The 26372-nt window shown below is 43.5% G+C and overlaps 1 protein-coding gene across 1 annotated transcript in view; it reads left to right on the top strand.

The window, feature by feature from the left end:
* The window catches only part of Crp (transcription factor cropped), a 254909-nt gene that overhangs the window by 222538 nt on the left and 5999 nt on the right, over positions 1-26372 (top strand). The window contains exon 3 of the mRNA XM_076325903.1: positions 25158-25308. Coding sequence (XP_076182018.1) covers positions 25158-25308 — 151 coding nt within the window. The remainder of the gene's footprint in view (positions 1-25157; positions 25309-26372) is intronic.

Below are 26372 nucleotides of genomic sequence, written 5' to 3'. Positions count from 1 at the left end.
GAACCAGTCGTAACGTTCGATCAGAGCACGCGAAGGAACACGTTCGCCCGTGGCAAGAACGAACGAATGGTATCTGGAGTCTTTAAATAATGAAAACGATCAATTGCCAATCGATTCATCGTACACGGATACACGCCTCTCTCTTTTCACCGTCTCTTTCCCCTGCACGGGCATTCCCACGCGCATTCCTCCCGGTTGCATTTTATAGCCGGCGAGCTCGCGGTCTAATGGCCGCCTCGTCGAGAGTATGTTGAACCGCGGCAAACTTGTTACGTGAACGTTATGTATTTATGTTAATGAGCCCTCTAAGACGACCACCGGCAGCACGACTCTCCGGCACGTAATTGCGATGCCTCCGCGCAAGGCCGAAAGAGACCGTTCGCGACATCCAGATGCATCTTTCGGGACGGCGGTGCATCACGCTCGGTGAACCTAAACTCATTTCGGGGACCGATTTAACCCCAACGCGACACCTCGCGCATCATTTTTCGACACCGCTCCCCGAATATTTTCCGCCCTGTTTTTTCCCGATCTTGATAACCGTTCCGCGGAGGGTGTCTACCCCGAAAACGGAATAATATTTGCCACGGGAGCGAGGGAACGCGTACGTTTACTCGCGAAGAGAAGAAAGAAAAAAAGAAAGAAACGAAACGAAAGTACAAACGTGTATCCACGACGGAATTGAATTGCAAATATTCGAATTTGTTTCGCTCACTTTGATCAATCGTGCGAAAGTGATCGTATTTTCGAATTAAATTCTCTCCGCGAGTCCCTCGAACTTATACCCGTTCGACGATCGGGATAGAAATTTTTGCCAAACGATCTTTCCGACCGAGTTTACGCATATTTTTGTTACACGTGAAACAGGATTCCGGTCGGTTTTAACGTACCTTGAAAATGTCTACGCGTTGAGAAAAAAATTTATTAATATTGTCTATAATTGTCTAATTGTCTATAATACTATAATATACGATCGCTAACAACGCACAATTTATTAAATACGTAATTACTGCTTTTCAAACATCCATAAAAAAAACGCTTCGTCAAAAAGAGAAAATCGTTTCTCGGTGAAAAGAATTTTTTTCTTTTCTTCTTTTTTTTCTACAAATTTCGTTGATCTTCGCCGGTATCGAACGTCGGAATACCAAGAACGCGAGTCGCGAGTCCCATTAGGCGAGAGTACCGGAAGCTGGATACACCAAAGTAACGATATCGGCGGGATATTTAAACGGCGGCGGACACCCGACGCGATAAAAGTCCGAATCGAGTCCGGATGGTTCGGCAGGTAATCCGTGTTCCGTAGGGAGGTGGACCGAGAGAAAAGTGCATCGAACCGGCCGGTAAGAAGGTCACGTCGATTCCGTAGCGACGTCGGCCGGCTATATGCACCGCTTGACGAGATATTTTGGCCATCGTCGCAGTTTCCCCGTCTTTTTGGATCGGGTCGCGGTGGCCGCCACTCGGAAACGACTTCGAGTCGCTGGGAGTAATGTCCTCGAGTGCACGTACGAGAGTACGCCACGCTCAGAATGCAGTTGCGTAACGTTACCCCCACTCCGTGTCTACCAGCCACGGTCTTTCGTTCCCCCTCCCTCTGGCTCCGTCTCCGTCTCCGTCTCTGCGTCCCTTCCCTTTCGTTTTTTCGTCGCCGTTTTGGCTGTTTCCTTTTACCCCACCCCGCCCCACTACCACCCCTAGTTCTCTTTCCGTACGTTTCCCTGAATTTCATCGCGATTTTCTCCGATACTGTGCGCGTGTACACTTACCCCCCTCCGAGCTTACGAATCGTCCTTTTACGCGAGCCGCGTGTGTACGCGTTCTCTTGATTTTATTACCGGGAAATTGAACGTGTCTTACATTTTACAACGATCTTTTAATTCTGTCCGATCTTTGGCGCATTGCGACACGCTTTTAAACGAAGATCGAACAAATTTTCATTCGGTCGGGGAATCTTCGAGCAACGAGTAAGGGACCAAGTTCTTTCACTGTACTCGTTGAACGAACATTTTGGAATTTCAATCGCGAAACGAAGTACTTTACACCGTGTAACCATTGGGTGTAAATATCTATACGTTGGATTTATTTGTATTTCTTTTATCAATTGGTCGCAGGGTGGGTGCATAGTTGGGAAGGGATTTTTAAATGTAAGTTTTCTTTCAAAATATTTCAACGCTGCGTATTTATCGCTTCCCTGAATTTCGTTAAAAATTTTCTCCGCTACGTATCACCCCTCCCCATGCTTTTGAATCTTCCTTTTATGCGGACCGTGTACGTAGGCGTTCTCTTGACTTTATTACCGGGAAATTGAACGTGTCTTACATTTTCCTCGACCGGTCTCTTTTAATTCTACCGGATCTTTGGCGCAATGCGACATACTTTTCGACGGAGATCGGCAAAATTTTTATACGAATGAAAATTTCGAGCCACGAGTAGGAGAATCGGAGCCTTTTGTGCGTTACTCGTTGCACGAAAATTGGAATTTGAATTACGGAACGAAATATTTCGCGAACAAACGATAATCGAATCGTTGCCTTTTAGTCGAATAAAATTTTTCTTATTTTCGCTTTCGAATCTTTTTACGATAGTTGCGAAAAGATTTGAAAAAGTTGGTGAATTTTACGGATTTTTAAAATTTTCCAATTTTGCTTCGGTAATCGTCGTTACGAACATCTTGTGTCAAAATATGCAGAATCGTATTTATTATTTCCGTGAACACCGTCCCGATATTTACCAATAAATGGCCCCACCCCCTGCCCCCAATTTTGGAAACTTCCATTTACGTAACCTACGTTTATACACGTTTTCTTAATTTTATTTATCGGGAAACGAAGGTATCTTGCGTTTTCCTGATTAGTCTCTTTTGACCTTGCTCGACCTTTGACGCAATGCGACACACTTTGAAAGGGAGATGAGCAAAATTTTCATCCGGATAAAAATTTCGAGCAACGAGTGAAAGATATGCGTGAAAATTTGTATTTAAATTATGAAACGAAATATTTCACAGTAGGCGTATAAAAATTGAAAAATAAAAATATAAGTCGAAACGTCCGGTATACCCGTTGCAAATAAATACGTCGATTTTATTTTTCATTCTTCGTTCGAATAAACTTCTGCCTATGAATCTTCCAAGTATTACACCAGAAAAATACAACGATACCGTAAGGAGACTTATAATAAATACGAACAATATAATAAGTATTCCTTTAACGATCTAATTTTTCGTAAACGTTTAAAATCTTTCTACGGATAAAAAAAAGATCGTTTTCTCTTCAAACATCGACCATTTCTACAACGATTAAAATTTTCGAAAAATCGTACGCTACATTTTAGATAATAGCCTCTGGTTTACGAGTCGAGAACACTTTTTTATTTCAAGCCTCCGAAGTTACATTTCCATTCTCCGAGAAAGACTACATTTTTCGTTTAGTTACTTGGGAAAATAATTCGCAAAATTTCCCCATTCTTTGACGTCTCGGATCCCGCGTGTCCCTCTCGAACACCAAAGGGTGTTTCACCGTAGGATAAAATTCGTACTCGGCCACGATTTTCCCCAGGTTCCTCGTCCCTTTTTTTCTGGAACTTGTCGCAATCAATCGGCGAGTCCAGCGTACTTTGGTCCTTCCTTCCTTCCTTCCTTCGTTCCTCCCTTTTCCAGCGCGGTTGTAACGTACGGCTTCGTGCCTTGGCAGGGTGTCCAGCTTTTCCCAGCCCCGCTTCAACCGAATGCACTTAAGTTATTTTTCTTTCCAGCGTTTTCATGCCAACTCCTCCAAATACGCCAACGAAGGTACCGCGAGCGTGGATACGTGTTCCTAATACGATAACCGTAGGAATCTCGCTTCTGGTCGTTTCTTCTCACTCGATATCCTACCGCTGAAATCGTACGAGTATACGGACGATTTGTTGGACCAGTTAGGCTTCCCGTAGCCGGTTCTCACCGATCGAATTCTCAGTGTATCGTATCGCTTCGTCGATTCGGAATCTATCGGGTTGCAAGGCCGAGTACGCGACGATGTCGAGTAGACGTTGCTCGGGAGGTTAACGAAACGTAGTTGTTTCGATCGGTAATTAACGAGCCAAGTAGAAGTTTGTCAATATTGGACAGAATTTCGTAGCATTGTTCGTAGCGTTTCCTTCGCTAACGCTGGAACCACCGTTAGTATTATTGTTCGCGTCACCGATACGAATGTTACGATTGAACGACTTTTGTTTTATAGAAAGATGGTTCGTTTCGAGGTTTCAATGTGACCTTGCGTAATTTTTGTAATACACTTTTACAGTATCGATGTTGATCTTCGAACGACGGTTAAGTGAAAAGTCAACGATTGGAGAATAATGAGAAAGTTCGAAAGTTATTTAACGCCGTAAGTATCGGATGGTGGATACGAAAGTACAAGAAAGACATCGCGGAAGAAAGATGGTAAAAAGAAAGAAATTCTAGTGGACGCAAGACTAGAAGAAAAACAGCGAGGTAGTAAAAGGGAAGAAATTCTTGTCCCAATATCGGATCTCTTGACGGTAAAGTACACTGCTCAAGACAAGTCGAGTAGAGGATCGTGCTCCTGGATAACTTCTAGAGAACCGACTAAATATCAAGAACGGAAGAAGGGAATGTGTATTCGGCACGGTAACATTTAACGTTTAATTGAACGTGACGAATTTTAATTAAATTGTTCAAATTATCGGATACTTTATTAACGATACGGTCGTTTAAACAGGGGATCCTCTAATTGTTTTGCGCGGTATATTAACCGTTCGGGGAGGTAATTTAGTGCAAAATATCGCACCGGATGAAATTACTTTGCAGTAGTTGGCGGAAACGTGAACCTCGAATTAACTTCGAATTATTACGTTCGCGAAAGATAACGTTATCCGTGTTCAAAAAATAATTGAACACCGTTGAAATTTAAAAGCGTCGTCTGTAAACGCACGTCTCTGCGATGCGTGTATACAGGGTTGATTGCAACGCGTTGGAAACTTACAACATTTCAAGGAACACGAATGTTTAGAAAAGCAAATGATTGATAACAATATAGCATTCCAGAAGACGATAATTCACGTACTCGGTTCGCGTGTCGTTTGTGGTCCTTAATGCGTTGATCTTTGCCACGTCACGCAAAGTACGAGTTAACCTTGATTTTCGGATGCTTTTGAAATCCAAATCGAAGTAATCGACGTTACCATCTTCGTGTCGTTAATCGAAGTCTCTTCCTCGTTCAACGACGTATAATTTCTAATACTTGTATCATCGTAGAAATCAAATCGAAGATAAAAATAACCGAGAAATTGGCTATCTGAAAATAAAAAAATTTTTTCGAATCAATGCTCTCCGATAATAAAATACCAACAGGCAGGAACGGAGAACGGACACGAACGAAACGAAAAGAAACAATTTACGCGAAAGTAATCTTCTTTCGACTCGAGTTGAAATTTCACCGCGACGCGATGCTGTACGACGCGACGGTACCGATATTTTCGGAAAAACAAAAAAAGGATCGCGAAAAGAGGCAGACACAAAGGGTTTTCCTCGAGAAATGTATTTCTACGTTTCCGGCCGACGCTACAGCACCGGGTGAGCCGCGTTTGCGGCGTCGTCTGGCGCCGGGACGCTTGACCGCAATGTGCCACGACAGACGAACAAATGCAGGGAATTTGCAATTCTCGTTCGCTTTAATAGACCGTGCAGCGGCGAGTAAAGCGTTTACGTTAGCCAGATAACAAGATTGCAGTTCAAATAAAAGATTGTATTTTTCTGTACAAGCAGCTATTCCCTTCGTTCGGTTCACGGTTGTGTGGTTACGAAATATCAAAAGAGTTCGTTTGAAAAAGAAATTCCCACTACCGATTTTCTCGTCTCCGCTTAAACTTCGAGTATTCGAAATACTTTCGACGTCTTCGTCCGATAAATTCTTCTCGTTAGATAAGCAACCTTTTTTTTTTTCAATCAAATTATATTTCACGTTGAATACGTAACTATCGGTCGAATAAACTTTGAAAATAAATAGTTATACAGGGTTTAGATTCCTCGTTTATCATTCTAATTATCATTTTAATTATTATTCTAATTATTATTCTGGCCAACATTACCGTATAAGATGATTGTTTCGGGCAACGCATCTCGCGATACGCCCTCGATAAGAGGTCACGTAGCGAGGAGTGGGGGGTGCTGTACGGTGGTCGTTCGTAGTCGAGCATGTGACCTTGAGCGGCCAAAATCTTTGGTCGCAACTCGGCGCGTTACATTTCTCCCGAACGGAGATTAGTTTGCGACTCGAACCGCCGCTGGGCCCAGCGTGGAATCTCGCAACGGGCGTTCGGCTCGCGTTTCTGGGCGTCTCGTGTTTCACCTTTTGCGCAGGTAGATACGTTTAGCATACACCGCGGATATAAAAGACCTTCCTTCCTGGAAGACGCTTCGAAAACTGCGACGACGCGAGTTCCTTTCCTTCGTTTTCTCCCAGGAAGGTCGATCTCGCCTCTCGTTACCTCATCGTTGGGAATTTTAATTGCCTCTCGTCTCCGTCTTCGTCGCACGATTAGGAAAAAATACGAAAACCCTAACGGAACCGTGCTACGGGCCGATAATTAAGTTCGAACGAATCTCCTATGGGGTGTCACGGACAGCTATAACTTTCAATGCCCGTGAAATCTGGTTTAGATGATATTTACTCATTCGAGAAAGAAGTAATTGGAAAGGTCGGAGAGAAATTATTGCTTTTCCAACATTGATGTTTACTTTCTGTATTTGTTCAAAAATACTTCGTCGAAGAGGAGATACAAGTATTCCGTGGAAACAATTTTTTTTAACGGTGCAACGTGTCGGAGCTGAAATTTTCAAATATATTTTCGTAACTGCCTTTAAAAAATGTTGCATTCGTTGAATCGACCACCGAGAAAAAAACGTTGAACGTAAAAAAATTATTGCTTTGTGTTCCAACGATTCGAGAGAAAGAAAGAACAGTATTATCGCTTAAAGCGTGGCTATATGTAAACTACGTACGTGTATTGCGCCGTAAAAGTTGTTCAACTTTTTCTCAAATCGCAATCCTGCTTTCTCAGGAGCTTGGAACGTACCTGGAACGTAATAGCACCTAACCGTCTCCTTGCAGCAGTACGTCTTAGTCTGGAAATTTACGGCTAATTGCAAAATCCGCGCATTACGGGGAAATTGGAGGTTCACCCCAAAAACGCAACGAAATCTGCTGGACCGTGTGCCCCGAAATTGCAACCGCGTTACGAATGGTCCCGGATAGTGGTTAATTTTTGCGAAAACGCGTTCGTAACCCGGCTGTCGTAGCAATTACGACGTAATGGTAAGAATCTCCGCGTAGATGCTGCGCGCTCGTAAATTCTTTCATTTTGGCTGGCAGCCACTTCGCGCTCAACAGTGTTTCTTTGAAATGCGAAACCGACGTGACTCGCGAAACAAGTGTACACGTTTTCGTGGTCTTGTCGGTTTTCCGTAAATACTCGAGATTTGGTCCCGAAGCGTTGTACGCGGAATATCTAAGGAAGAGTAACGGCACGACCGATTCGAGGAAGCTTGTACGAATAATAAGCGTTATTTAGATCCGTGAGCGTCTATTCCAGTCGTCGTAGAACCTTCGTTACGTGCTTTGAGATCCGTAGGTAGACGAGAAATTAAGGGAATCGTATCTTAACGGGTGCAACGGTGGTGTTAGTTGTTGCTTAAAATGTTACAATCTACTTCAAAGTGGGGAATTCTTGTTGGTCGATTATCCGAAAACGTATATGGACGGTGGATGTTTACGATGTTGGGGTTACAGTTAGACTTGTTAAGATGTTTGAGGTTGGAGCGGTCGAGGCGAGGTTGCTTTCACAATTTGAACTCCGGCTACCAACAACGCTAACGTTATTTACCGCGTCTCAGCGATGATCTCTAGAGATCGTAACGGCGTGCGGTGTCGTTGAACAGAGTCCAATGGGCTGGCAATAATTATTACTATTTTCGGACGGAGTACGTTGCGCGCGTTTCGCGAGGTCTCGATTCCTCGAGTAGTCGGATACGTCTAACGGTAGAATCCTAATTGAAGGAAAGTCTGCCAGCTCCGAAAACGTCCCAGTTGTCCTTGCGCGTCCGTCCATGGATGTAGCAGACGTTGTTACGATACGTCGATCCGCTATCGAGCAGTAGGAACCAATTTCAGGAAAGCTTGATTACAATTTGGCCTTCTTCGGGCCATAAACTAATAACAGCCTCGACGAAGATCGTTAGGATAGAGTGGCAGTTGGAACGATGAGATCTCTCTGTTGTCTTCTATCGCCATATGGGGCTAAAAGGACGAGAAGTCCGAAGACGGACGAGAAAGAAAGAAGGAAAGGACACTGCGCTTCGTTCGTTCTGTGTCTGCTAGCGGAGGCTCGTCGATACGTTCGATAATCGGTCGAGGAATGCGTGTACACACGAGCCTCTCACCCAACCGATCGACTCTACGAAATAAAAGTAAACGAAATCGACGATGTTAAACATTGCTTTCTAAATAAAACTAAATAGTGATTTTGTTCGCTGGTAAGTCACTTCTCCGGAGTAAATAGCGTTCGATTTATTAGCGAGTCAGTGATAGACTCTTGTAGAAAATTCTATCGACTCTGAGCATAAATATCCGTAACGGTACTCCGTTATTAACTATACAGGTAACGTAGGAAATATATAGAATGGAAATAATACAAATACGAGAGAAGCTTAATCGCTTCGGGTTCTAGGAGATCTATCCAAGAGTGGCTACACTCTGTCGGAGAGTGTGGAATGTACCGCCACAACTATATTCCCAAGAATATACAGACGTTGCCGCGAATAATCTAATTTATAACGATGTCGGGATTTGTATGTACGTTTTCTTCTTACCGACGTTGACTGAGGTACGACACTTGATTGAGAGTTTGACAGAGCTTGGCTGACTTACCGATGTCAGAGTTTGTATTTATGTACGCTCTCTATGGGCGTAGCAATTTCAGATTCGTTCGGTTACGCTCGGTTCAATATCGTTTCTTCGGTTATCAATTTTTCGATTCTTACAGTTGCGTCTCCGATGCGTCGATTCCCTTGTTTGGGTCGCGAAAGATCGACCGAAACCTGCACTCTTCCGAGCCACCGAAACGTAAACCCAAGTGGCCAAATATTTCGGTACCCGAAGTCTGCGAGAGAAAGTGACTCCGACGTGTTCGGACGTCCCGGGACGCAAACTTTCCTTCCAGATGATTTCAGTCGTCTCGTCCGAGAACTAGACCCTTATTGTAAACTTACGAACGCTAGATCTGGCCAGAGTTCAAACGGAATCCATTTTCCTCTCGACTCTAGCGGAGTCGTAACAACGACCAAACTCTTTTCCTCGGTCATGTTCGGGTTCCCGAGATCCAAATCGCGAATTCACTCGCTGTGGAAACGAGGAGAGCCAGGGAGAGCCAGGGAGAGCCAGGGAGAGACAGGGAGAGACAGGGAGAGACAGGGAGAGACAGGGAGAGACTAGAGCGTTCCAAGTCGATCATCGTCTGACGCGATCCGTATCCTTCGAGGTACGTCACGGTTTGGGAAAGTTTGGACGCGTTTGAGACGATTTTTCGGGCGGAAAGACTAGAATTAGCCTAGTCTAGAACCGGGTGGACTATCGATAGCGCGCAGGGTCATAAAGGAACGCGAAACTGCAGCAAAGTGAGAGCGAGTTCGATAGGTGGCGGCTAGCCGGCCGCTCTCCTGCATCGGCGTGTTCGGTCTTTGGAATGCCGACGCCGCCGACGCCGACGCAACAAGAAGAAAACGATTCGATTCTTCTCGAGGCCGAGTAGACTTTCGGTGGGAGCGAATTCCCTTGCGAAGCGATGGCTTCGAGCGAACATTGCGCCGTTGCACGACCAGTCCGTTGGTCACGAAACGTCAAGTTTGCTCCAACCACCGCTCACAGTTGCCAAAAGTATCCGTACACTCCACACGTACAACACATTTTATGTATTTAACGCTAGAACTATCGATAGATTCCAGTGTATCAAGGTGTTCCTTGAACGTGTCTCGGGAAAATCGATGATCGAGGAAAGAGAGGGACTTGTGACATTGATTGTATCCATAGAATTAAAAAAGAGTGTGCTCTTGAAAAATGCTATGGAATTTCAAGTAAATTTCTTTGTAAAAGGTATTGTAACCAGTCATTTTCACTAATTAAGGTACTTTCCTTCGGAATGTATTCAACTCGGAAGTTGTACACAGTTTATCGAAAAATTGTGGTCCACGAATTGGAGCACCGCGTGAATTTCACAAGAAACTAATTCGATTTGTACATAATTACCGCTTTGTTTATTCGTAAAGTCCAAATTTGAGTGTTTCGCTTGCTCAGTGACCAACAGGAAACATTGGCGAAGTGCCCCACCTCGATTTCGTCGAAACTTGAGACTAATTTTTATTAACCACGGTAACTCGAGTTTAAGGGGCAAAACTAGCTCCGGAAGTTTCCTTGGTAATTGTCGAAACTATCGAGGACACAAGGAAGTTTTCGCAACAAATTTTCTACGGTCAACGAAGTGGAATAGCATCGATACAGTAGGAACGAACGAAAAGGTAAAGGACTCACTTTTACCAGATTCTCGTTGGCTCCCCGCGCTAAATTAGATGGATGTATGCAGATTTATACTTTTGTATGTAGATTCGCGCGATTGACCGTGGGTCTCTTTGAAAAACTGTGCGCCCGAGTTCAATTTCACCTGCAGTCTGGTTGCTTACTAGTTCGGTTACCTAGTGCTCGGTCACGTGGCGCTCGGCGTCTATAACACTTAGCGTCGATTACAGTTAGAAATCCGTCAAGACGGCGAGCTGTCAAGGCTCGAACTATGCTGTACTCCGTGTTATTGCAAGAAACTGTTCCCGAGATACAGGGTGTCCCGGGAGTCCCTGGGCACCTTACTGGACAAATGTATTCGTATATTTGTCCCGCGTCGTGACAATTGGAATTATCGCGCGACCGAATCGACGAAACACGGACGAGCGAACGACGAGCGAATTATCTTGTTAAATTTAACACGTTCGAACGAAAATAGAGATTCTTCAATAAGAAACGAATATGAAAATATTTCCGAACATTTTTCCAGCATTATAGTACAAAAGAACGAACTACGAATAAGTTTCCTCACCGTACGAAATTTCCAACGTATTGAACTCGTTCTTATAATTTCTCTTAATTCCCTTGCGCAACAGATCCCTTGCAAGAACGTGTGCTCGTATCGTGCCAAAGAAATGGTATTTGTCAAATTTGATAGAAAGTTTCCAAAAAAAGAACGAGGTTTCACGATCCCACGTGAAAGACAATAATTATAATTTCTACGCGCGTTGTCTCCAATTCGATCGTATCGCGGCAAAAATATACGTAGAAACGCATCGATGATAAATTTGCGGGAGATTCGATTGAATTCGACGCGACACGGAGACTTTCGAGACACTCCGTATATTGTCACGATATAACTCGTATTCGCTTCTCTTGCCCGGATTCCAGCAGCGCCTTCTGTGGCACCGTTGATCACGCTATTAGAAGATCCTAATCCATTTTCGCGCACGAAAGACCGGGAATTTTCTGCCGCTTGGATCCGGTTTCCGTTTTCTGTGTTTCGATGTCACGAAACATTCTAATCGAACGTTGTATCGTGTGTCTACGAACTGCGTCCTCGAAGCTCTGATTCCGTTGCTTCGAAGATCAAGCGTTCGGGAACCGATCCGAACGCTGCTCGAACCTCGTTCTATTTTTTTTTCTTTCTTTTCCAACACCATCGTCGCGCACCATTGTCGCGAAGCGAGTAGAACGAACCGACAAACGGAATTGTTTATATTTTAAACGATCGTTCGCCTAGCGTTGAATCGATGAACCGTCACACGGCGAGGAGAACGGTAAATAAATTCCCACGGTGGATTTAACGAATTCGTTGTAAACGAAAACGAGCGAGCGTCGATGAAATTATTTATCCGAAACCGTAGCTGGGAACGCGTTTCTTCGATGACAGGTACGCGTATTTGCGCTCGATTATTCGACAAGGTCTTCCAATCTTTCTTTCGACACGTTTTTTTTGTTCCATGATTATGGAGTACTCTAATTTTACTACACTTGTCGATGCGAGCTCACGAAGTGCTCCAAAACTCCGAAATCCTCGGCGCTGTTGTACTTTGAAAAAAAAAAAGAAAAAAAATGAGCGTCACGGGTGCAAACAATTAACACGGTAGCTAATTCCTCGTAGTTCGTTCTCTCGTGTGAATCGTTCTATTTAACGAAAGACATCGATACGCTTCGGCGAGCAGCGAAATTAAACGGACGATCCCGGAACGACAGAAGCTTCCGAATAGATACACGGATCGAGCGCGTCGTTTCTCATGGGATAGATAGGATAGGTACGAAAGAGTGAATTTCGCGATTCTGCGTGGGACAGACGGACCGAGTGTAACCAGGAACAGAGAAACACGGCCGAAGGGACAAAGACGAGGAGCGGTGGTTCAGCGAGAAGGGATGGTGACTGGAGATACGGTAAACGGGAAGAAAGGGATGCTACTAGGGAAGCGAAAGAGATAATGGAGACCAGGAGGAAAGAGCGGAGACAGTGTAGTGGTAGTAACCAGCCGTGGAATGCCACGGCTACGGGTATTTACTACGTTGCGTGTAACAACGGCGTAGAATCGCTACGTGTATTTATCCACTTTTTCTTTCTCCTTTTTTTACCACCGAGTATCTTTCCGTGAAAGTAAATACCCGAGGTCGGATGAACGATTGGGTTGTCGAGTGAGCCGTTTCAAGTTTTCGAGAGCGTTGCCTCTCCAGACAGTTCGTGGAACCTATGATAATGATTCCGGTTGTTCGAAATAGCTTCCTCGGTATCAACGTTTAGGAATTATTTACAGAATTTGCGATTAGACGCAACGCTGAATAATCGGCTCCACCTGAGGTGCAAGCTTTCTCGATTTAATGGCGAGAAACCGTTGGAGGGATTTCGAAAATTTCAAAGTCCCAGCGGCGTGTCGCTTTCCGGTGACATCGGTCCGGAAGAAAAATTTCCACGTATCGCCACGAAAGGCACACGACCACTTGGGTGGCTTCCCATGGAACGCTCCTGTGTGCCCAAAGTGTTTATTCGTAGCGTTCGGGTGTCTGTAAAAAGAAATTCAAATCGATTCTACGTTCTATTCGCTACTTACCCCGCTTTCGAGTAAATCGTTTCTCCCAATTTCGATACCGCAACGCTTATTCACGGTACTGGAACAACTAGGAATGTTTCGATCGATCCTACGATCGATTCGTTACTTACCCCGCTTTGAGGACTCTCCCTCGCTCGAAAGCGAGAATTGCCACGCGAGGAGACGTACTTTCGACGTACTTGGAGGAGTCACCGTCTCGCTCGAGTTTCGAACTTGGTCGATTTTTCTCGGTCGAGGATTCGGATGGAGGATTCCGTAGGTGGTAAACGATACGGGTAGTCGGGTGTACGCGTGGAAATGAGTTCAGCGGATAGGGTCACGAGCTCAGACCACGGGCACGGTTCGCGGCTGTGAACTTTCCTTTCTTTCGATCGCCAGCTGCGCGGCATTATGCCCTCTAGTCTTTTACTCTTATCGATCGGCCGTGTCGTCAGCCCCATTCATTCACGGTCACAGCTGTCGTATCCTGATTTTTCCGGCACGGGAGCGCCAGGAAAATGGACGAGTTATTGAAAAGTTCCTCGATCGATGAACCACCGAGCGCGGTGTGTGCCCCTGTCGTTCGAAAATCTTCACGTTCTTTGTTCCATCGTTGGCGAACGGCGGACCTTCGCGTTCCTGCATCTGCGCACACACCACGAGGGAACCGAATCCATCGAGCCGCGAGAAGCGTGCCAACTCGCAGATACCTCCGCGATAAAGCCACTATTTGCCTATAATGTTTCTCTTTGCATTGGATGAAGGATCAACTTGTATTCGTCTGTTTACCCGAGAACGGTCGCCATTGGCCAACAGAACCAGGGCTTTATATTCCCCTCCGTGACACGTTCGACTCGTGATTGACGCTGCAAAAATTCAACCATCTCGACTACGAAATACTTGACTATTTATTTATTTTATTTTATTTTTCAAAATTAGTTACTTTCACCAACGAGCCGTAGAAGGTGGTTATTTTAAAATTCGTCGGACTTGGCTCACCTTCCGTGTAAAAACGGACGATCGAAGTTACGTCACTCGTATCGATTAACACGTTCGGTGCTTTTTATTCGGTTCACCGGTAGTAAGAAAATTATGTCAATCGTCGGGGGTACCGTTTCAACGGTTACACGAGCAGTCGGTGGTACATCTATTATGTATCTTTCTGCGGAAAAAAACTCGTATCGCCTAAGATCTACATAGACGACGGTGCAAAGTTTCCAAGTGACAATTCCAATAGTTTTCATTGGATAAAATATTAGAAACGCTTCGGCTTCTCTGCGTCGGAGCGTCTTCTCGGTACTCGATGCGCTATATCCAGAGTTTTTCATTACCCTTTTCAATCTCGATTTAAATTTCCATATCGATCTCCGAGTATTACACAACCACGTGACTCCAAATTTCCAAATCTCGATGTACACAATTTCTCGAATTTCATGATCATATCTCAGGGGTAAAGACTGTCCGGAAAAACGCGAAGGAAAAAGAAATCTTTCGATCGAAAATGATCCCAGAGTGTTCAAGCGGCAGGAGTCGATCGTTTCGGTCGATAATCGTAAATCATCGAACTCTCGCTCGATAATGCTCGCGAACCGTATTCGTGAAACGGTTGTTCGCGTGAAATTCTCGGAGCGAGTTATTTAAAAAATGGTCGGTCGGTCGGTCGGTCGGTCGGTCGGTGGACTCCTCCCGGGTCATAAATCGCTGTCCGAGGCCGTTGAGGAAACTCTGGGCTCCGACCTTGGCCCGGCTCGACTTTGCAGAATGGTATTAGCAAGATTTCGGCACGTGCGTTGGAACACTGGCCGAGCGGACCGTACTACGCCTCGACACGGAGCCTCGTCTCGATAGCCTTCCGGTCTCCCGATCGTCGTAACGTTCAACCACGAGGTCTGCTTCCTTTTGTTCCGCGAGCTAACAGCCACGGCCTCCTTTAGTCGCGACGATCGTATCTTATTGTTATTATTCGTTAGCGGGTGGACGTACATCGGTATAAATTACAACCCCCCGAGATCTGGATATCCGAGTCTTCGGTCCAACTGCTACGGTATCCGGATCTAGATTTCTACCGATTACCCGAGAATGGAACTTTTTCTCTCCGATTACTCGAGCGTAGACGTTTTCCTTTACGAATATTGAATGCTGGAAGCTTTTCTTCTCGAATATTCGAGTATAGAAATTTTTCTATACGATTACTCGAGCGTGGACGTTTTCCTTTACGAATATTGAATGCTGGAAGCTTTTCTTCTCGAATATTCGAGTATAGAAATTTTTCTCCACGATTACTCGAGCGTACCTCCTTTTCGAATATTGGAGTATAGAAGTTTTTCTCTTGGAATATTCGAGCGTAGAAATTTTTCTCTACGATTATTCTAGCGTACCTCCTTTTCGAATATTGGAATATTCAAGCTTTTCTGCTCGAATATTCGAGTATAGAAATTTTTCTCTACGATTACTCGAGCGTAGACGTTTTTCTTTACGAATATTGGACGTTGGAAGCTTTTCTTCCCGAATATTCGAGTATAGAATTTTTCCTCTCCGAGCGTAGTTTTCTTTCTCGAATAAGCTTTTCTTCCCGAATATTCGAGAATAGAACTTTTTCTCTCCGATTACTCCAGTGTACCTCCTTTTCGAATATTGGAGTACAGAAGCTTTTCTCCCCGAATATTCGAATAGAGAATTTTTCCTCACCGATTCCTCGAGCGTAGAAGTTTTCCTTTTTAAATATTGGACGTTGGAAGCTCTCCTCTCCGAGTATTCGAGTATAGAAATTTTTCCTCTCCGATTACCGTAACGTAGAACTTTTTCTTTCCGATTACGAGTGTATAGATCTTTCTCTCGCTGAATATTCGAGTACACTTCCCGACTAACAATTTTAATAATTTAAATTCGTTCCAGAATGTCTTAGGACGGAACCGTATAACTTTGTCGGTACGCTCGCTCAGTCATTTCGAATTGAACAATTCATACGCATCGTGAATTTCGATTCAAATTGGCCTACCGAGCATACCGGTAAGTTATTCGATTCCTTCCGAAGAATCCTGTACAAATACGATGAACATTGAAATATAACGTTTCAAAGATAAACGAAAAGCGAACAGGTCCGTGTGTACTTTGTGACACGAAACACGGAAGAAAAGAAAATATTAATCAACAAGTAAATACCTACAAAGTGATCCATTCCGTCTCCCATCGAAAGGAGTTCGAAAAAGATCGATGTACATTCGAAAGAAGAACACCTCGAAATCTATCGCGCGAAGCTATTTTTAATTTAATGAAGCTTCGTACCCGTCGCGAACGAAAAGTTCAAATAAACGCTGGTCAAAATACAAACTCCCAAGTGTATCAGATAACGCGTTAATGGTCCCGGTGAAAAAATTGCTCGCCGCGATTATTTCGATTCCGTTCTCAAGGAAGCTGGAGATTATAGTTAACCCCGTCATTGTTTGGCACAATGGCTATTACAATCTAAGACAATAAAGTAAGCGTATTCTAAAGTGTGTTCCTTTGAGTCGTTAAGCGGGCAATTTCTTGACGGGAAACGCTTCCTGTCTGGAGAATTGGAAGCGTGCAACGGAGAACGTCCCGTACTCGTCTTCAACTGGCAACGTCTGACCGTTTCGAGTCGTCGTTGCACGCGTAAACCTAACACGAATATTTCTATCGGATGATTTCTATCGGAACGTTCATCGAACGATCGTAAAAATCCGAATAAAAACGTGATCGAGTCACAGATGTCGCCACCGTAGCCACTGGGAGACATTTGCGTAGAAACGACCGAATCGGATACAGTGGCGCCATCTATGACGTTGGATCTCACGATTCCCGCTCGAAGACCAAATTTCACGCCCAAACGTTGCGTCTTTGTTGATTTCCGAGACGTTCGATCGAACGATCGTTTCGTCGTCAATTTCAACGCAAATATTCGTCCGATCGAAGGGTACACGATATTTTTCTACGCTCCGTTTCCACGTGTTTGGTGAAAATTGAGAAAACGTGGATTATCTGCGCAGTTGGTTGCTCGGAGACCAACGTGGAATTGATATCGCCTCGTAATACGTAACGGAGCACGTGCACACCGGATTCCTTCCAGTGTAATTTCTTCGTTCGTTGACATTCGCGTGCGAATGGCTCGCAAGTTCTATCTCGAGCGTTCTTCGTAGTTAACCCCGGGGTTTTAATTGCGCGGTTAGAGCCCCGCGAAGAAAACGGAGCGTGCGGAGGGTGGTCTTTTCGTTTAGGGGCTTTGTGCCCACGGCAGATGCCGTGTGTTCGCGATTTTGCTTCGAGTGCAGCCTTACGTGCACGCAAACGCAATAATAAGAACCGCCGGACTCGCATCCGGTCGGTTCGCCCGACGATATTATTGTCGGGACACCTTTTCTCTCTTTCTGTTTTTTTCTTCGCTCTCCTTTTTTTTTTTCCTTTCTTCTCGTCTTTGTCGCATCGAGACCACTCCTCCGGCCCGTGGTTCCCTTATTCCCTTTCTCGATGACATCCAGCTTGTCCCTGTCCCGTTGCACCTTCAATTTCCCCCCCGTACCCTCCCCGTAACGGCAAAGAGAGCATCTTTCGTTTCTCTTCGATTCGTTTTCGGAGATTTTCGTCCCGTTTCCCTCGCGCCCTCGCATTTCCTTTATTTGTGTCCCCTTTGAGAGAGCTTTCTGACCTGCTTCCCGCCGTCGTCGTCCATGGTCTTCCTTGGCCGCGCGCTTTCACCGGCGTCTTCCTTTCAGAAAAGTTGTCTTATCCTTTGTGAGGAATTCCTCGGTTTCCTCGCCCGTTTCAACTGTATACACCGTCGCTCGAAAGTCTTAGGACACCCGCGGTGCTATAATCAGCATCTCCGGACCCGAGTGCCGAACGATGGACTCTTCGAGGGAAGTTTGCGCTCGCTTCCGAGTCGCGTTTTACAACGGTGCATCCCTCGGATACTTTCTCGGTCCATCGACTCCTCGCGTTACGTCGTTTCTCGATTATCAATTATTGTACAGTATTACCAAGTGTTGGAAAGTATCGCAAATCTATTTGCAGAGTGTTACAAAGTGTTGCAAAGTATTTACAGAGTATTACAAAGTACTGCAAAGTATTTACAGAGTATTGGAAAGTATTACAAAGAATTTGCAGAATATCGCAAAGTATTGCAAAGTATTTACAGAAAATCGCAACGTATTGCAACGTATTTACAGAGTATCGTAAAGTATTGCAAAGTATTTACAGAATATCGCAAAGTATTACAAAGTATTTACAGACCATCGTAAAGTATTACAAAGTATTTACAGAATATCACAAAGTATTGCAAAGTATTTACAGAATATCACAAAGTATTGCAAAGTATTTACAGAATATAACAAAGTATTGGAAATCTATTTACAGAATATAACAAAGTATTGCAAATCTATTTACAGAATATAACAAAGTATTGCGAATCTATTTACAGAGTATTACAAAGTATTGCAAAGTATTTACAGAATATTCCAAACTGTTGTGAAGTGTTGTAAAGTGACGTAAAGTTAGAAACACAACTGTAAATATACGAACGAAATCTACACGAAATTTAACACGTCTTCGTAAAACGGTAGTACCGTCTTTCGAAAAATAACACGACAAAGCTAATAACTCCGTTTCTTATCGAACGATAAAACATATCGAGCAACCTATTACAACGAAACGTGAAATTACCGGCGAATTGTCATTTAATCGGTAAGTTCGAAAGGTCGATAATACTCCTTGGAAATTGTACGATCGTCGCGCAGTTTCTCATTGATCTAATATTTTGTACGACGAGTGTAGATTTTCCGGGTTCTCGGTTGGTTGTATCGCTGATATTTTCCACCTTTCGGTCGAAATTTTGCTTCTGCGTTACACGCGTCCGTGGTACTCGAAGATCTTGATTTTTCTTCGTACCCTATTTCCCAGCCACGGTTCGCTCTCTCTTGAGACATCATTTTCCATTCCTCGCGTAATATTTCTCTTCCTGTCCCCTTTATTGAATTTCGTCGAGGACGCTTGCACTTTCTTTTTCTTTTCTCTACCTTTCTGTTCTCTTTTTTTTCTTTTTTTTTTTCCTTTTTCGTCTTGTCCTTTCAAGCATTTCCTGCAATTTCTTCTCCCGCCGCTTCAATCTATCTTGTTACGTTTGACAAGTTTTTCTTCCGACCATCTTCGGTGAAATCCTTTCATTTCCTTCCCCGTGAAATGTCGTTCTTGCCGTGAAAAAATTCTTCGATTCTCTCTCCGTTCCGTCCCTTGTGTTTTCGTTTCGTTCGTTACACGTTCTCTCTTTTTTCCACTTTTCTTTTCTTTTTCACTTTTCTTCTCTCAAAGAGAAAGAAACATCCTTTTTAACTCCACGACGAGATATCTCTCGCTTCGCACTGCTTCTTCCCGACGCGTTCTTTCTTTCGTTCGTTCCCAACGTGCATCGTTTTTGCATTTTCATTCTCGTTTCGTAAACAACGGTTGATCATTTTATTAGAAACCCAGTACTCGAGCTTATTTGCGTTCCTGGGAAAAATACATTCGCATACGTGAAAAGTATCGATCATTCGCGTAGTAGCGATCACCTTCGATCCACCGATTCGGACACGCGCTGTTTTGCAATGTTAATGCAGCAGCACCGAACCCCCTCGAGACATTAGGATAATATATTACTCGGTAAAATTTTTCTAAATACATTTACACATACCCGTTATCTTATCGTGAAACAATAATATCGGACGTCTCCCGAGACGTGCTTCGCGCTTTAATTTATACATATCTCATCCGCGTTGAAAAAAGTACTCGTTCGATTTTATAATTCGCGCTCGTCGATAAATTTTCCACAGAATCGAGGAATGAAACACGTCGTTCGTGTCTCAAATTTTTCATACCTCTTCGAATTTCCACCGAATACGAACGACTTTTTTCTACGGTTGTTCGAAACAAATGAAATATATCGATAGATACGGATTGAAAAATTGAAAAGAAAAAATAAGATACTTCCATTTGTCCTCGTTACGCGCAAACGTTCACGAACACGGACACTTGAAAACTGCTCGTATGAAAATTGCTCGTAGATAATCCGCCAAGCGGCCATATCCGCCATTGTTGTACAGTTATACGCGACCATTGGTAGGTCTCGAACAAAGAGCAAGGGTAACCCTCCGCCGTAACAATTCTTCACGATATGGTCGGTAAATACTGAAAAATCGTCCTTGGTCAAAGGCATTAATTACTGGAAATATTTTCCCGTCGCTACCTGCGTTCCAAATCGCCATGCGGTTCTTTCATTGGTTCGTAGACTCGTTGAACCGTGCCAAGGGTGGGAGATTCTTCGTTTCTTAGTTTCTCCTCGACAGTATTGTAATTACTGTTGAAACTTTTACGCGCGATCGTTCACTGTCGCATATATTTCAACCGGTACGAACTCTACTCGTTGCGATCGTTTCCGCGACGAGTGTTAGAAAAATGTCAAACGTGTCGCGAAAACATTGCAAAATAAGTGTCCGATCCTCGAGATGGGTGAGTACGTAGGCGACAGTTGGCGTGTAAAGTGTAATCGTTTGCCCAATACTTCCGGAATTTCGAACACACTCGCGGGAGAGCAAACCGAAACTTTTAACGATGGCTTTACTCCATTGGAAGTTTCGAATGTTGAATACGATGAGAGCACGGTTGGAAATGTGGCAAAATGGTGCGATAAATCCACCGTTAACTGCTCGCTAAATTATAGCTCGTGGCACCGAACGAAAAATTTTGTTCTCAAAATGTAACGAACGTTCGGAACTATTACCAGCGAGAACTTTCGAAAACAATTCGTGGATCGTCCAATTTTTGTTCATTTCTATCAACGTAGCGTCGAGATTCTCGACCGATGTTTATTCTTACAACGAAGATTCCTTCTCAACTGAAATAATTGTTATTCGGTCCTCCTGTGTCTTCGTTGCGAACGTTTATTGAAAAAGTTATCGTTATATTTCGAACGGTTGCAAAAGAAAATACGATACGGTAAACCTCTATGTGTTTAGCCCTTGGGACCGAACGGAGACTTATATCGTGTAGAACGATAACATCGTTCGATATTTGTGTAAACGTTGCAAGAAGATTTCATCTCGATGAATGTTACGGTCGTTTACAAATACATCGACCGAGAATTCCGTCTAATTTACGTTAAATATTGTTTCAACTATTCGCTTTTTATTTTCGCTCGACGGTTTCATCCTGTCGCAATATTTTGTCTAATGATTGCAAACCGAGAGTAACAATTGTAAGTTGTACTTGTATCGACAAACATTTTCTACGTAATCGTGTAATTCGTTTAAAAAAATTAACCCTACAGATTTTCGATCACTCTCCACTAAAGGTACACCGTATCTTTTCGAGTAACTTTTCGAATCGCGTTGTTCACGGAGTTAAAATTAATTCGTGTTGGCAACAGTTCGTACGTTACGCGTTAGAAAAATTCCGAATCCTTCTGTGGTTCGTTGAAAGGGATGGAAACGAACGACGTTGAAAGTTCTATTTGCATATCGTAAGGCTTTGAGTCCCCAAAGATGCGCGAACGACTTAATCGCTCAGGTGACGTGGATGTTAGCGACGTATTGCAAACATTACGCCACGAAAAAAGCGACTGGCTCCAAAAGTACATTGGCACCGCCACTGGGACGTCTACCACCGGTAAAAAATAGAAATAAAAGAAGCACCTAAAATTGGCGAGAGCTGTGTTAATCGTTAAAACTTACAACTCGTTCGATCGACGTTCGAACCGTGAATTTGCGAAATAAACAACACAAATCGAGACTCGAGGTAATAATTTCAGCCGGAATGGAACCAGGTTTCGAGGGAAAAATGATGAAAAAAATTATTCGAGTACACCGTTCCGGATAATCGAAGAGTATATCGTTTGTTTATCCTTTCAAATTGTCCCCTTCGTTTCGAGTTTCGAAGAAACTTGCGCGCGATCGATCGCGATTAATTTTTCAAACGACCGGCCAGAGATCGCTCGCAAAGTGTGAATCAACGCGGTAACATTAACATAGACGTAAACGATTAACGGTAAAAAAATAATTACGAACGAAGAGACCGTAAATATTCATCGTCCAGAATTGGAAAAGAATTTTTTCCAAGGAAATTATTCCGCACGTTTGACGATTCCATCGAAACGTATCGATCGTTGAATTATCGTAACTATAAATGAATTCGCGGAACAAATACACCGAAACGATTCTCGACGAAGAGAATCTATTCAATCGTGTTCGTTTCGTTGCATTACGATGTCTTTCCCTCGTTGACGTCCAATCGCGCAATTTCACTTAGCTCGCCCAATGGTAGCTAATTTCGAATAGAAAAATACAGTGTAAAGACCGAGCAGCCATCCTACTCGAAGAGCAGCGTGAATACCACGCGCGGCCAGAGATTACCGATGCTTGTAATTCACGTCGGTGATGTATGTTTCTTTCTGCGAAAAAAATTTCATTCACCGCGTACAGGGTGTCCAAGTTTTCATCGCTTGTACCGTACGGTTCTTCGAACTCGTAGCTTTCTCGATTTGTCTCGATTTCGTACAGGGCGAGACGATAGAAACTGTCGCGTGAAGTATCTCGTTCTCCATCGAATCGAGAAACGAATTTCTTTTCGATTTTTTATAGCCCGTATTTTCAAAGATATCGAGACGAGCTTGAATTCTTTCAACGATGTTACATATTTCGTCGAGACGTACATTTTTATCAAATACGTGTATCGCGGTTTAAGAAATTCAAGCTCCCTTTGATAGCTCGGTATACACGAGACGTCGAAAAATTAAAAATGCATTCCGGTGTGAAACGTGTCTTGTTTTTCGATGCAGCATATCTCGTACGAAACATTTTTTGATCGAATTTAGATAACACTTCTTATCGACTCGCCCCGTGCAACGTCTCGAAGATCCGGCGTACGCGAGAAAGTTTATCGCACATTTAGAAAATTGCATCGAGTTCGTAACATGGAAACTATAAAATTACAAATTGTAATATTACCGTAAAACCGGATCGAATTGAAACCGTAACGTCGAGACTTCCATTTGTACGATTAGTTTGCAACATTCTTGCAAACAATTCTCAGCAAAGTAACGTACACTGTTTCAAACGTTACAAATTGCAAAAATAAATTTACATCGCACGTTACACAGTCGCGTTCGTTGAAAAAATTCGTAACAACGAATAATCATCGTGTCAGCTGTCTTTCGAAATTTCAGTTACTGGTCGCAACGATCGACGACTACATTGTTACATTTCAGCCGGAATGGAACCAGGTTTCGAGGGGAAAATGATGAAAAAAATTATTCGAGTACACCGTTCCGGATAATCGAAGAGTGTATCGTTTGTTTATCCTTTCGAATTGTCCCCTTCCTTTCGAGTTGTTCCACGATACGTTCCCTCGGAAATTCGAAGGGAGTCGAATCTCGAAAAAAAAAAAGAAAATAATAATAACGAAATAGCAGCTCGTTCCTAGTCTGTCGGAGAAAATCCGATTAAAGGTCCCGAGGTTATTCCCGGCACGTGAAACACGCGTTATCGCGGTCGAACCGGGGCGATTTTAAATTCAAGGGGCGAGGACGAGGAGCGGATTTTCCAGAAACAGCTGAAGACACTGGTTCCCCGTGGTCGTGAGGAAGCTTTACGATACGGGAGCATCTGTTCGTTGGCCACCTGTCGGCAGGTGCGAGACGTACAGCGAGAGCCCGTTACCTTCGAGTCGGTATCAATTGGCCCTTTTGTTTTCACTGGTTCTTCCACGGGACCGTTCCCGTTTTACTACGCCGTAGTACGTACGTGCGACACGCGATAGTCGGCTCTCCGGATGTTATCGACTCGCGCAGACCCATGGTGGTCCCCTCCACCCTTCCGCGTAAAACCCTTTAAGCCCGTGCCGTGTAAACAGGAAGTACCACCTCTCTCTCTCTCTCTCTCTCTCTCTCTCTCTCTCTCTCTCTCTCTCTCTCTCTCTCTCTCTCTTCCTCTCTCTTTCTCTACGTCCCTCTCCCCTTTCTGCCCCACCATTACTCGTATCCTCCGACGCAGGTTACAAATAATACTTAGGGAACACCTGCGCCCGCGCGTATCATTACCCTCGATTCTTTTTAAATGTGTGGCCCACTTCCACTCCGTCCCTCGTTTCTTGTATTTTAAACGAGACTGCTTCCTCTCCTCCTCGACTCGTATTTTCGAACGGAAATGCCCTTGCCACGGTCCAGACTCTTTCAACGCGTACGATCCCACGGTGGTCACCGGTGACCAACGCTCAGTGCTTGCAACCTTTCCTCCAAGAGCTTACGCAACGAACGAATATGATATTTGTGTATTCTTAAGTAACGCGTTAGAATTCGATTAGTATGGAATAGCGATTAGTAGTTAATACTTTGAAATAACAAGTTGGAATGTTTATGTAAGAATTATAAAATAATTTACAGAATTGTAGAATAAAGTAAATTGATACTTTGAAGTAACAAATTAGAATTCATAACTATGAAATAATGATCAATAGTCGATCCTTTGAGATAACGAGTACGGTATTGAATAATCGAGTCTTTCTACCTTTTGCGAAATCGGTTTCGACAAACGTCGAGAATATTTTACATTTAATATTTGGCACAGCAATCGACGTGGTCAACCACTTGGGCGAAGCTCGGTTAATTTAACGTTCGAACGGTAGCAATTTTCGGATATATCGAGGATCGAAGCCCGATTTTCCCTGAACGGTGGAATTTACCGGGAACAAGTTTCCGCAAAATTAGAAAAATGTTAAATATCTCCGCTGCTTCGTCTTCCGCCCAAAGAGTCTTTTCTAAAGCTGGAAATATAGCGACTCTGGAAAGAAGCTGCTTACCGTCGATAAATATAAGCGCGTTGGTTTCTCTCCGCTATAGTGGAAATATTGTGTAAAATATCACGAATAATGTTTGAAACGGAACGATCGATAACCGTATAGTGTAAAATTAATAGGATGGATCGTTTACTGAAACGATGTTCCGTTGTTCTTCTTTCAGGCTGCGATACTTCAGCAGACCGCCGAATACATATACCAGCTGGAACAAGAGAAGACCCAGCTGCTGTCACAGAACTGTCAATTGAAACGATTGGTGAACCAGCACGAGGGTGGCGATGTTCCGATCAAGAAACGCAAACCTGACAATCAAGGTGAGCGTTACACGGTTAAACAATTGTCGAATGGAAGACTTTCGATTAATTACCAAAATCTTGACTTTCGAATAATTGTCAAAATCTAGATTCACGAATAATCATCGAAATCTAGACTTTCGAATGATTGTCAAATTCTAAACTTTCGACCAATTATCGAAGTAAAAATTGTCAACGAAGATCGAACCAAACTTTTCGAACAATTATTCAAATCGATAATCTCAACTATCGAAAGCAAGATTCTCAAGTAATCACCAAAGTCGATACTTCCAAATACTTACGATAACTTGGACGATCGAGTAATAAGCAAAATTTAGACTTTTGAATAATCATCGAAATAAAGACTGTAGTATAAGGATGAAAATGTTACGCATCGAAAACAACGATGGAAATAAACACTCTTATGGAAGTGTGCGGCGAAGACGAGCCGGCCAGCAGTACTTCTAAAAATAAAACGACACACGGACGCGTGTCGAGTGATTCTCGCTTCTCGAAATCCGGTAATAATTTCTTCTCCCACTTGAATTAATCAACGAACCAGGAGCAGAACAAATTGAACGAATCAATGTACCCTGACTCGCACATTTCGCGCGGCACTTTGTACGCATAATGCGCTCCCAATTCTCGAGAAGTCAACGTCAATTGGCTCGGTGATCGCGAAAATGGCGCGGGTTGAAAATATTTTAATCTTTCCCTCGTTTAAATCTTACGACGCGAAACGAACGATTGAATTCAATCTTTCCACACTTTTCGACCGTTTCGATGATCATCCGCGTAATTAACCACCGAATTATTATATTTTTCATTTTAATTCCGTACACCGAGTGTACCACCAAATTCGAGATAAATTCGAAGAAATTTGAGAATCTAAATTTTCGATTCTTGTCGATGAACGTTCGTGTTACGAGAAATTGTACGCGATGCTCGACACCGTTGCACGGATAATATTGGAACGTAACGATTAAAAATGTTGGATACTTTTCGTGCCGGTCGATGATCGAATCAACGTTCATCGATGGTTCGTCGTTGAGGAAAAAAGCAATTGGCGAACTCGTCGCCAATTT

This window comes from Ptiloglossa arizonensis, chromosome 13, assembly GCF_051014685.1.
Source record: "Ptiloglossa arizonensis isolate GNS036 chromosome 13, iyPtiAriz1_principal, whole genome shotgun sequence".
Classification (NCBI taxonomy): Eukaryota; Metazoa; Arthropoda; class Insecta; order Hymenoptera; family Colletidae; genus Ptiloglossa; species Ptiloglossa arizonensis.
Note: the sequence above shows the minus strand (reverse complement) of the source record. Positions and strands in the feature narration are given on the sequence as shown.